Source organism: Brassica napus, chromosome C3, assembly GCF_020379485.1.
Source record: "Brassica napus cultivar Da-Ae chromosome C3, Da-Ae, whole genome shotgun sequence".
Lineage (NCBI taxonomy): Eukaryota > Viridiplantae > Streptophyta > Magnoliopsida > Brassicales > Brassicaceae > Brassica > Brassica napus.
The window spans coordinates 10385368-10398489 of NC_063446.1; the positions used below are offsets into that span (position 1 = coordinate 10385368).

Sequence of the window (13122 nt, forward strand, 5' to 3'; positions counted from 1 at the left end):
GATTATTGAGAAACAACACTTTGCATTTGTTTTCTTATCAATTATCACGTAGCTTCTAGTAGATAGAATTATAAAGCGGCGTCAAGGACCCCACCCACGAGTCCTCTATCCATACATTTCCCGTCGATTTTGTATTCGAAACCGAATCGATCACATACGTCCAAGTTTTGATTTGGTATTGGGCCACACTCTTCTGTACTCTCACGCGCCCAGAACGCGTGCTCTTTATAATAAATGCCAAACCAAACTAGATTAGTTTCCCTTTTTGGCTTTATTTCTTGTACAGCATTAGATAGAAATTCTTTCATAAACCCCAGAAACTACAAAAGCATATGTACTTGCTTGAATATAAGGGAAATAGTCTTACTGGCGTTTATTCACATTTTAAATGAAAAAACAAATAAGATGTTATGTCGAGAGAATAATTGTAGACTTGTAGTTCAACGATCTTGTTCAAAGCGTATATGCGAGTATTTTGCTTTTGCATGTACTATTCTTCCTGAAAATAAAAATACAAATGAGAATTTATTTTCTCAAGTTTCAAGGCATAAAATTTTATTTATTCCCAGATGCGTGCAGTTCAATTAACCAAATTAAATATCTGCAGGCAATTTATGTATCCATTCATCCATCCGGAGGCGATGGATATTCGTGTATGTCACAACTTAAATGACACGATGAAACGCTCTTCAAGAAAACCTAAGCACTTAAATACCAACTTAGTAAATGTCTCTTTTCCCATGCGTCAATTATTTTTATATGTTAATTTTTTTCCTTTTTCAGTAAAGAGGAAGTTTTCATTAAATAAAGAAGATACTAGTAGTATCATTTAAGTAAATATTCATGAAAACTCTGAGATTTTTTTGTCAACATTAACTCTGAGATTTCATCTAACGTAGACATATAGTTTTAATTATAAGATCCATTATTTATAAAGTGGACTTTTTCTGAGAAATAAAACCTTGTAGGGGACATTAATGTAATAAACAGAAAATTAAAAACCTCCACGCGCTTGTCAATGAAGGACCTGTTTATTTATATATCATCCCCATAAGCTTATTAGATGTCTCTCGTCTCTCCAACGTGCTACGGTGACGACGATAAAAACCGACGACCACTGGCACCGAAACTAACAACACACCAGCAAGCTCCTCTGTTGTCCGTCTTCCTCGGCTAACAAATTTACAGTTTTACCCCTCCCTCTGAGTTGTTGTCTAGTTGGAGATATTATTCTCTCCTCCTCTTCCGTTGCAACTTGCAAGTAATAAACCCAATTTCTTTCCTTAATTTTCGAAATTCTCGTTTTGTTTCATTCTCTTTAGCTTTTTGTTGGCGGACATTAATGGTGGTTTAGATTGTTCTCTGATCCGTTTGACGCCGCGTGTGGTCCAATTTCGCCGGCGGGCGGTATTGATTCGATTTTGAGCTCTAATTTACTCTTCTTCTCCGAGTTTCCTTTTCTGTTAAGTATTCACAGTTTGAAAAATCTTCTTACATTTAATGTTTCTCTTTATTACCAATCAATTTTTTGGACGGCCATGTTCTCTTCGTAGCCTAGTTCTTCTTGTGATTCCTGTGGATAATTCGCGTGTTGTGGAGTTTGATGATGATGACGAAACTTTCTGAAACTGTGTTTGTTCGTTTTTTTTTTGCAGTGATTCTGAGGTCAATTTGAGGTTTAATTGGAGAGATTAGAGTGCAATCATATCGGTGGGTGTTTGAGATGAGGAATGGTGAAGAAACAAAATGTGTTTTCCCCTTGACGAGTCTCCAGATCGGGTAAGTTCTCTTGCTCTGTTGATCACCCTATGTCCGTTTCTCTGCAAACATGGACTATATTAGTTTCCTTGTTCCGTCTTTTGCTTTTTAATTACAATATAATAAAGTAGTCTTGTTTCACCTATTGTTGAACCTTTGAAGGAAACTGATGCCTGGGTTTTATATTCCTTTCTTGATTCTGATGTAGTATCAATTCTTGGTGTTAATATTAAAAACATCAGTGAATTATAGTTTGAAGCAGCACCTTTGTTCTAGCAATTCTCTTGTCTAGTTTCATGATATTCTCTTCTCTGTGGAACCGCATTAGGTTTGCGTGTGTGATTGTTCTGAATCTCAATGTGTGTTGCCTTCTTTTTCTCATAAAAAAGCTCTTAATCTGGTAACAGTTACGTGTTTGTTACATAGATTGTCACATTTTATTTGCCTGATGTTCTCTGCTTATCTGGCTTTTCTTTGGTTTCAGAGACTTGCAGTCATATCTTTCTGATCTCAGTATTTTCATGGCCAATAAAAGCAAGAAGATTTACATACTGGTGGACAACCGGCCTTGGTTGAATCCCGGCACCCGATCTGCCCACTTCTGGCAACTTATGGTTACAAAGGTTGTCAAAAACTGCTTCCTAAGTACATTTTCTTCAAGTCGCTTCAGATGAAAAACACGATGGAACTGACTGACCCCTCTATCTTTGTTTGCAGTCCAGACTCTCCCCTTTTGCAAACACGAAAGGTCGAGAAGGGAAGAAAAAGCAGAAGCAGGAGGATGAGAAGAAGCCTAAAGAGGCGTGCTCCCAGGCCAACAATAAGAAAATGAAGGAGCTCAAGAAATGGTTCTCACTGATCGACGCAACAACGTTTTCAAAGAACAAAATACCTGCAAAGAAACTGCAGAGCTCCTTGTATCTAAACAAGCAGCTGCACAAGACATTGTACGGTTTCATCGTGTTTGAAGTTGAATGGGACAACGTGAGGGGTATCAATTACTTGAATGAGCTGCAGGTACTCCTTTGCAATTCTCCACTGTATGCTTTTATTGTTTCTTACTTTTATCTTTTTGCAGACAGACACCTCTCTTGCTATTGAAGCTAAGTTGATGCGGAGGTGGGAGTTTGAGAGTATCGACCAAGCTGTAACGAATATGTCTCAGTGGTTCTCTGGTTCAAAATCTGAAAGATCTTGCTTGATGGAATATCTTGATACAACTAAAGGTATTATCCCCTTTTCATTAATGGCTTCTTGCATGCTTTGTTAAGCTTACACAGTACTGTAACTCGTTCAGGAGAGGTTTTTCATGACGCCCAAGCTGATTTCTCAAAAGCTTCTCCCGTTGATGATGACGATGACAAGCTCTGTAGCGATTATGTTTCTGTTGAAAACGACTCTCCATGTCGCTCAAGAAGTGTCTTCGGCGTTGACCAATCTACTGCAGACTACGATGAAAACGAGCCGCATACACCGCCTCTGACTGGTCCATACAAGAGAAGAAGAGTAACAAAGGCAATCAGCACCGGAGTTGAATTTGACTATATGGAGGAAACACCCAAAAGAAAAGATAACCACCCCTTCGGCCAACCTGATGGTGAGAACACCATTGAACCAACTCAGTACAAAGATGTTCTAGTTCTTGTCAGGTTCGGTGACCGTGACCTGCCCTTCAAATTCCGAGAGGTTATAATGTCCGACGTACGCTTGCTTACTCTGCTTGAAGCTGGTCTCCCTTCTTGGGTCCTGTTTCTGCAGTCTTATCCAGGCTTCTGCCATCTTTACCGACCATGGATGTGCCTTCTCGCCAGAACACTGTACGTGATCATATCAATCATCACCGTCGTGATCGGTTTTTACGATCTCTACAAAAACGTCCCCGTTCTAAAGGCCACCGCGTCTCGGCTATGTGGGCCGCTCTTTGATTGGGTCGAGACATGGGACATGGTGTCAAGGATAAAGTACTTGGGGACGATGTTGTTCCTTCACAACGTTCAGAAGGCTGTCAAGTGGGCTATGACGATGGCGCGTGCGGTGCAGTCGTTTGTGTCTTTGCTCGTGATGCCTCTAGTGAATCCTCTCTTGGAGGTTCTTGGTTTGCTCCTGCCATTGTGGAACTCGCTGGCGGAAACGGTTGAGAGCTTGGTTTCGGTGGTTTGGATAGTGGTCGATTCTTGTTGCAGTCTCGTTGGTGAAGTGGTGGAGTTGGTGCTTTTGCCCATTTGGTTTATCGTCTCACTAGTTTGGAACATCAGTAAGTAATAAAGCATTACTATTCTTATTATTTAAGCATATAATCAAAAACTCTGATCCTTTTTCTTTACTTTTCAATTGTACAGCAAGTGCAGTTTTGCTGCCTCTATTCTGGATCATATCGGAAGTGTTATACGCACCCTTCCGTGTAATAGTTGCATTGGCCAGCGGTTTAGCGTTTTCCTTCTCGTACATATTCGATGTTCTTGGAGATTTATGGCGGTACATGAGCAGCATACTTCAGCTTGCATCAGATTCTCAAGCAGCTGTGAAGACATATGAAGTCTCCATGTGGCGCACACTTTGGAACGACCTCTTTTCTCATGTCGGTAAACCAATGCCAAAGAATATGAATCCTTGCAACTTTCAGTCATTACTAAATGTGTTGCTTCATTTTTTCAGGTTTTTCGTGCTGTCAGGAGTATATTGAACGGGTTTGTAGCCTTCTTTGCTGCCTGTAATAGACACCGGCTTAGGTAAAGTAGTTTCTCACACACATTTACACTTGGCTATGTAGCCAAGTTTCTGACATTTGTTTGTTATGGTTTTGAATCTGCAGTATATATAATCACATGCAAGATTTTATCCATAGACTACACGGACGAACCTTGAGATCAGGCTCTAGAAACTCAAAACATGGCAGATCTGCTAAGAACCATCAACGTACAGTGGGTTTCCTCACCATCTGGTCTGTTTTCGGAATCAGTTTGGCTTATTTGCTTTTCTTCTCACACTGGTTTTGATCATTTTCGCAGGGAGATGACACAAGAAGGAAATTGCACCTTACATAGATGTCAACAGACTCAACACCAAGGATTTAGGGTATAGATAGTTTTACATTTCTCATGTTTTGTGGCAAAAAGCATTTATCCAAAGTTGGCCGAGTGATGATGTATATATTACTTACTATACAGGAAAGGAATGACCGAATGAGTCACTCTTCTTGCAAATCTGTGTTTCAACGTCACTTTATAAAATCTCATTGACAGGTCTTCTCATTTACAAACTAGTTTTTGGGTGGACTCTACCTTTGGGCATTAGATGAGTTTTTTGATACCCAAATTTATTTACATTCGGGCATATGCAGGTTTCACCCTATTCTAGACTCGATCCGAGATCCCAATCCAAGCATAGTTGAGGCCAAGCATAGTTGAGGCCTAAGAAGGAACGATAGGTCTACGAAGGTTAAAACTTAAAAGTCCACCTCGGACTGAAAAAGTTTCACATGCCGAATTCAATGAGTCAAAACAAAACGTATAGAAAATAAAAGCATTAAAGACCATCATAAAAACACTTGATTCACGCTGAAAATCACGACACCGATACAGATCCAAAAACCTATAAAAGAAGAATGATACCAACAGCGCAGCCCATCGACGTGGACGCCTTTGTTGGATAATTCCAATTAACTTGAGGAGCAAGTTAACTCATTAAAGTGAAGTTTGATGGGTTAAAGAAAAAGAAAACATATCGAGCTTAGGAATGTTTCCATATTATTATTAGGAAAAGATGTAGCTTCGCTCTTAGGAAAAGATGTAGCTTCTTCCTATATAAAGAGTTCTCATGGAGAGATGTTCCATCAAGAGACACACATTGAAAGGTTTAGTTTTGAGAGAGTTTCTAAATCTAATAAGAAGAGAAGTTCTTATAATCTTTGTGTTTGTGCAACTTTAATTGGTATCAGAGCTCCAGGTTTCAAAGGTCGTTTACAAGAGGAGTTGTAACTTCGATCAAAACATGGGAGACGATTCTCAAGCACATGATAAAGGTCTTGAGATGAAGAAGGACATACGATGTCCGATGCTAACATCGACCAACTACACCGTATGGTCGATGCGAATGAAAGTGATGCTTCGTTTATACGAAGTTTGGGATACGATTGATCCAGGGAGTAACGATGCAAAGAAGAACAATATGACGATTGCTCTAATCTTTCAATCAGTCTCGGAGGCGCTAATACTTCAGATTGGAGAACATGATACATCGAAGAAGATTTGGGAAGCTATCAAATCCCGTAACCTAGGTGCTGATCGCGTGAGAGAAGCAAGGTTACAAACTTTGATGTTTGAGTTCGACAAACTGAAGATGACAGACACAGACACGGTGGATGACTACGCAGGAAAACTTTCAGGCTTAGCATCGAGAGCAGCCGCGTTAGGAGAGATAATGGAAGCATCAAAGCTGGTAAAGAAGTTTCTGAAGGGACTTCCAAGAACGAAGTTCATTCACATCGTAGCTTCGTTAGAACAAGTGTTGGATCTAAATTCAACGGGATTCGAAGACATTGTTGGAAGATTGAAGGCTTTCGAAGAACGCATCAAAGAAGAAACCCAAGATGAAGATCAATCGAAGCTAATGTTTGTAAAGAATGATGCACAAGGTCGTGGAAGCCATACCAGCTCGCGAGGAAGAGGCAGAGGTAGAGGTTATGGTGGAAGAGGAAGAGGACGAGGAAGGTCTAATGGTTCTGATGGTCATAACAAAGGAGGAGAAGCTTCTGACAAGACCAAGAAGGACTACTCTAAGGTTAGATGTTGGCGATGCGACAAGATGGGGCACTTCGTGTCACATTGTCCTACACGACCAAGAGAAGAAGCTAACCTAACGGAAACACAAGAAGCAGATGCATTATATATGCATGAAGTAGTATTCCTCAACGAAGAGAGAGTGTTTCCTAAGAGGTTTGATGAATGCGATGGAAATACGAGTATATGGTACCTTGACAATGGTGCAAGTAACCATATGACAGGCAAGAGAGAGTTCTTCTCAAACCTAAATGAGAGCATTAAAGGCAAAGTTAAATTCGGTGATGGATCAAACGTCGAGATTGTTGGGAAAGGTTCGATCACGTTCATCGGAAAAACAGGGGAGAGAAGAACACTCAAAGATATCTACTACATCCCAAGTCTTAAACACAATATCATAAGTCTTGGACAAGCAACCGAGATGGGTTGTGAGGTTAATATGAAAGAAGACTTACTGATGCTGAAAGATCCCTGTGGAAGGCTATTAGCACAAGTCGCAAGGCAACCAAACCGATTGTACAAGACGCCAATGGAGGTTGAATATCCGAAGTGTCTTCAAATACAAGAAACTGATGTTACATGGACATGGCATGCACGGCTAGGACATGTGAACTTTGGAGTCATGAAGAATATGGTAGACAAGGAGATGGTAGTAGGGATGCCTCAGGTGATACACGAGAAAGATGTGTGCAGCGCCTGCTTAGTTGGGAAGCAAACTCGGAAGTCTTTCCCGCCTAAAGCAAAGTATCGAGCATCATACGCATTGGAGTTGGTACATGGTGACTTGTGCGGTCCGATATCACCATCAACACCAGCAAACAATAGATATGTATTTGTCTTAATTGATGATTACTCAAGATATATGTGGACGATGCTGCTAAGAGAGAAGAGTGAAGCGTTCGATCGGTTCAAAAAGTTCAAGGAGTACGTGGAGAATCAAACGAAGCTACAACTCAAGACTTTTCGCACCGATAGAGGAGGAGAGTTCACATCTTCTGAGTTCATTCGTTTTTGTGAAGAAAACGGTGTAAATAGACATCTCACCGCACCGTATACACCGCAACAAAACGGTGTGGTTGAGAGAAGAAATAGAACACTAATGGAGATGACTAGAAGTTTGATGAAACCTATGAAGATACCTAATCAGCTATGGGGAGAAGCAGTACGTCATTCAACGTATCTCATAAACCGCATTGCTACAAAGGCTTTGGAAGACAAGACTCCATACGAAAGCTTGTATGTTAAGAAACCGAACATTGAGCATCTAAGGATCTTTGGATGTGTAGCTTTTGCAAAAATCAACAGTCCTCATCTCAAGAAGCTGGATGATCGATCAAGGATGGTGATCAACCTAGGCACAGAGCCCGGCTCAAAAGCTTACAGACTCTATGATACGGTCGCGAAGAAGATAGTTGTTAATAGAGATGTAATCTTTGACGAGAAGAAAAGTTGGGATTGGTCCACACTATCAACAAACGTAGACGAAGAACCAGGATCATTCAAGCTTCCTCATATTGATGTTACAGAAGAAGGAGATGGTGATGAGCATCAAGATCACCAACACCACGAAGAGCAAAACAATAATGAAGAAGAAGAAGCTGTAGACGCAGATGAACAAGAGCAAGTAGTAGAGAACAACGATGCAAACCAAGACCCGCATGTAACATCAAGATATGGCCGTAACATCAGAAAACCAAAGCGGTTCGATGATTACATCCTACTTGCTGAATTTGAAGGTGCCAGACTCTTGCTCACCATCGATGGTGAACCAGAAAGTTACATCGAAGCTGCAGTGATACGAGCTTGGATCGATGCAATGAAGGCAGAGATCGAATCTATCATCAAAAATAAGACCTGGAAGCTCGTCAAGAAGCCGGCAGGTGTGAAAGCGATAGGTTTGAAGTGCATCTATAAGATCAAGAGGAATGCAGATGGAACGGTAATCAAATACAAAGCAAGGCTAGTTGCAAAAGGTTACGTGCAACAACAAGGCATAGACTTCGACGAAGTATTTGCACCAGTTGCTCGGATAGAAACCATACGACTACTCTTGGCGTTAGCAGCAACTAATGGATGGGAGATCCATCACTTAGATGTGAAAACTGCGTTCCTGAATGGAGACTTAAATGAGGATGTATACGTTACTCAACCAGAAGGCTTTGTGGAGAAAGGAAAGGAGGATCATGTGTACAAACTTAGCAAAGCACTATACGGTTTGCGTCAAGCTCCGAGAGCTTGGAACATCAAACTCGACCGTGTTCTCAAGGAGATGGAGTTCACGAAGTGCACCAAGGAACCTGCGGTATATCAAAAGAAACAGAAGGGGGAGCTTCTGATCATAGCTATATACGTTGATGAATTGTTTGTAACAGGGACTTCACTCAACGTTATCAAGCAATTCAAAGATGATATGTCAAGAAGATTTGAAATGTCAGACCTCGGGAAGCTTACATACTATCTTGGTATAGAAGTAACGCAAGGAGCTGATGGCATTCACATCAAACAAGAAGGATACGCGCAAGGTATACTTGTCAAGACGAAGATGGAGTCATGTAACTATACTCATGTTCCGATGCACACGAGTTTGAAAGTATCAAAGGCAGAGGAGGAGCCTGAGATTGATGCAACATCGTATCGAAGCATCTTAAGGTATCTTCTTCATACACGACCGGACTTGGCATTTTCGGTTGGTGTACTAAGCAGATATATGCAGAGTCCAAGAGAGAGTCATAGAGAAGCAGTGAAGCAGTGAAGCGTCTATACTCACGTTCTGATGCAACATCGTATCGAAGAAATGCGATGCACCTATTAACTGTCTACGCAAGTTCATCGAAGTTAAGAAGATCAACATACCTAAGATTCAAGTTGGAATTAAGGGGGAAAATGTTGGATAATTCCAATTAACTTGAGGAGCAAGTTAACTCATTAAAGTGAAGTTTGATGGGTTAAGGGAAAAAGGAAAATATATCGAGCTTAGGAATGTTTCCATATTATTATTAGGAAAAGATGTAGCTTCGCTCTTAGGAAAAGATGTAGCTTCTTCCTATATAAAGAGTTCTCATGGAGAGATGTTCCATCAAGAGAAACACATTGAAAGGTTTAGTTTTGAGAGAGTTTCTAAATCTAATAAGAAGATAAGTTCTTATAATCTTTGTGTTTGTGCAACTTTAGCCCTGTTAACAGAGATACCCGATAATGTTTGACAAAACCCACGTAGAAATGCCTATTTGAAACTCTTTATTCTCTTGTTCTTCCACGCTGAGTCAGGTGAGAGCAGAATCTTGGAATATAAGAACAGATTTATTATATATATAGAGAAAATTAGATGCTATAAAATATTATACATGCTTCTTTCATTGTAGTTTGAGGGCTGAGAGTGGTGTTTGTTGTGAAAAAATAATATGTAGTAGTTCTTTACTTCCCGGAAGTTGTAATAAAACCCATTACTCAGTATTGTCTCCAGAGTGTAAAAAGAGTGGACCCCACAAAGAACAGAGTGAAAAGAGTCGTAACTAATTGAGCATTCCAACAATTCAGAAAACTTCTCCATTAGATATCTTTTTGAGTTTATCCCAAGTGTTGTTGCTTTTGTCATCCAGGTTAAGGGGAAAAACAGAGTGAAAAGAGTCGTAAAAATGGCTCAAAACCAGAGCTCGATTAGGAGGGCACTGACGCATATAAAATATGGTTTTGCTGAATATACAGATAGAGGCAAGGAAAGGAAAGCTAATCTTACTAGTATAACTAATACAACTTGTAAACAAATCATTATCAAATCAAATATTAATGAAAATAAACTATTTATATATTTTGACACATTCAATCAGAGAAAGATTAGACCAACATGTCTCAGTAGTTCCACATCATTTTATCTTATAGCATCATTCACACACTGAAAACAAAAACCAAAATATCACCATATTAATTCTAAAGTTGTACCAATTATACTAGGTCTAGTTGTACTTGTTATACTAGTTCTAGTTGTACTAGTTATACTAGTTTGAGTTGTATTAGTTGTACTAGTTTGAGTTGTATTAGTAATACTATGCATTCTTCTTTACCGTGAACTCGAACTTAAAACACTAAATTCGATTTCGAATAAAATAGAATTGATTAAATATGACTATGGGTTGATCGTTTTGAGTTAAGGAAAAAAAATCAGTGAATATTTGAATAAAAATTTTGATTTTGTTTTTAAAGAAACATAAATGGAGAAAGAAGAAGAAGAATTTGGGTTAAAAGCCGGGTCAAGTTATTAGGTTAGATTACTGGTCGGATAGTAATTGCACATATAGTAAATAAGTTGATGTCTTTTGGTTTTTTAGTTATTTATCTTTATTTTCTATTTAAATTAATGTAAAATCAATAAAAAATAAGTGAGAGCCAAATCAGATTTTTTTTTTATCCATACGATCCATCTGAAAATTTGATTCTATAACTTAGTTCCTCTAATGCTATATAAAGGGTCCGATTGGAAAAGCATATAGCTTAACAAGGCTAAATAGGAGAAATAATAAAGAGGGAATAATCAATTCTTTATTCTGTTATTCTAGTTTACTCCACATTTTCTTAGAGTAAAAAATGGTGGAAAACACAGAAAAAAAAAGACAAAACCAAATTGCTGTTTTCCAGCGTAACTAGGAAAAAAAAAACTTTTCCACCTTTTTCTTTTTGATTGGATGCATTTAAGAAGGATTCAGAGTAAAACAAATTTACTTTACTTATTATTACTCTAACAGTGCCATCCAATCACTCTCAAAGTCACATTGATCTCTCCACTTACAGACTAGATTTTGAATGGTTTCTATCTATAGGCTTAAGTGGAACTTAGTTATGGACTGATCGTGGAACGTTTATGCTAAATGATATACAAATGTGTACCACTGTACCAGTCTCCAAATGTCTTTTCCATAATTGGTGAGTTTTTGATTTTTGTCAACCATAACATTATTATTTAAAACCCATAACTTTTCCAGATGGTACAATATTGAAGTTCAAAGCCCAAAACTTTCTATTAAAGAGAAACTTGATAAAATATTATTTGCAAAAAAAAAAAAAACTTGATAAAATACGTGTAAGGCTTGAATTGCTTTATGTAGCCATCTTCTCTTCTAACAACGTGACTGCTACATGCAAACTTCCACCACGTTGACTGTTCCTCCAGCGAAGGTCTTCCACCTCTTCCCACCGTGAAGCAACATCTTACAATAAGCTTGAACCTTCTGATCAAGCAATTTTCACCTTACTACCTTAAAAACATTGCTAAGCAGTTTATGAATCACATGAAAGATAGAACAAGGAACGTTCGAAATCAATCAAAGGGAGATCTTTGTTTGACCGTTACTTCACTAGAAGAAAGTCGGCTCTACTGAATCTTCTTCTAACTGAACAATAAATTCCAACATACCCATAATCTTTTAATCAGAGAGACTCTACTCTAATACAAGGGAAAAATTAAATGAGTAGAGATTTATACTCCTGGAAAGATTTATGGATAATAAAATGACCACAAAACCCAACAAAGCAAACAAAATCTAAAGCATGTTAAAGGGGCAAAAGCAAGAGAACAACACACCAAAAACTAAAACGAATTGAAAATCCCACAAGGAATCAAAATCGATCATAAGATCAAAAATATTTACATAAAAACAACTAAATCATCATCATCAGTCTGAAAGATTAAGAATTTGTTAAGAGAGAGATGAAGAAAGAAATTTCTCTCTCTAAGATAGACGAGAGAGAAAGCTCCAGTGCGCACTTATATTCCCTATATATTAATCCTCAAATATTACGATATGTTTTCGTAGCCACGTGTCATCACGAAAATGATTCCTAGAATTGTTAGAAAAATAAGTTGGTCCATATAATCATATACTATTTTTTTATTAAATTAACAATCAAATTAATTAATAGTGTACAAAATAATTTTTTTTTTCCTTAAATAAAAGCTATGGAATTATATCTAATATGGTTAACATATATATGACAATCAATGATTATGAATAATACATATTTGATTAAAAAATTTTTAACTCTCTCTCTTTGTTTAATTTTATACTATTAAAAGAAATTAAACAATCACATTAATCATATAATAAAAAAAATAGATTTTTTCTTATATATTATATTTAAAAATTTTAATTTTTTTTTAAAATGACTATAAATTACTAAAAATGGTAAAAGTCTCACATTAAAAATTTTGTGATCAATGGTTTAACTTTTTTTTGTTCAACCAAGATACAAATGATCATATATCATAGGGGTGGACGTTCGGATACACGTTCGATCGGGGTTGTATCAGATATTTCAGTATAAAGGTATAGAACCCGTTCGGCTATTTCTACACTTCGAGTCGGATTCGGGTATTTTATGTACGGGTTCAGAGATTTTGGGTCGGGTTCGGATATTTAAATTTTGAAAAAAAATAAATAAATTATTCATTGCTTAAGTTTTTTTTGTATTTAAAATATATTTTAACTTAACTGTTCTTTTTTAAAAAAATATTAAACTATTAATAGGTTTGGAGATAAAACTTTAAAAATAGAAAGACACTACTTTAGTTGTTATTTTGAAATTTTAGATGCAA

General features: G+C 37.8%; 1 protein-coding gene across 8 annotated transcripts; it reads left to right on the forward strand.

Moving 5' to 3' along the window:
- Window positions 1–1031: 1031 nt before the first annotated feature.
- On the forward strand, window positions 1032–5259 carry BNAC03G18280D. 8 transcript variants are annotated; one of them, XM_013827967.3, is made up of 12 exons: window positions 1032–1261; window positions 1656–1779; window positions 2243–2381; window positions 2476–2775; window positions 2837–2984; window positions 3056–4012; window positions 4098–4336; window positions 4414–4487; window positions 4571–4699; window positions 4767–4833; window positions 4926–5000; window positions 5099–5259. In XM_013827967.3, exons 2-11 carry the CDS (start codon window positions 1724–1726, stop codon window positions 4995–4997), a joined length of 2181 nt encoding a protein of 726 aa, XP_013683421.1. In that variant the 5' UTR covers window positions 1032–1261; window positions 1656–1723; the 3' UTR covers window positions 4998–5000; window positions 5099–5259. The 8 variants fall into 8 exon arrangements, 7 of the variants coding, with proteins under 7 accessions (XP_013683421.1, XP_048608415.1, XP_013683427.1 ...); XM_013827971.3 differs by having other exon boundaries at window positions 1259–1462; XM_013827972.3 differs by lacking the exon at window positions 1032–1261 and adding an exon at window positions 1279–1407.
- Window positions 5260–13122: the final 7863 nt, after the last annotated feature.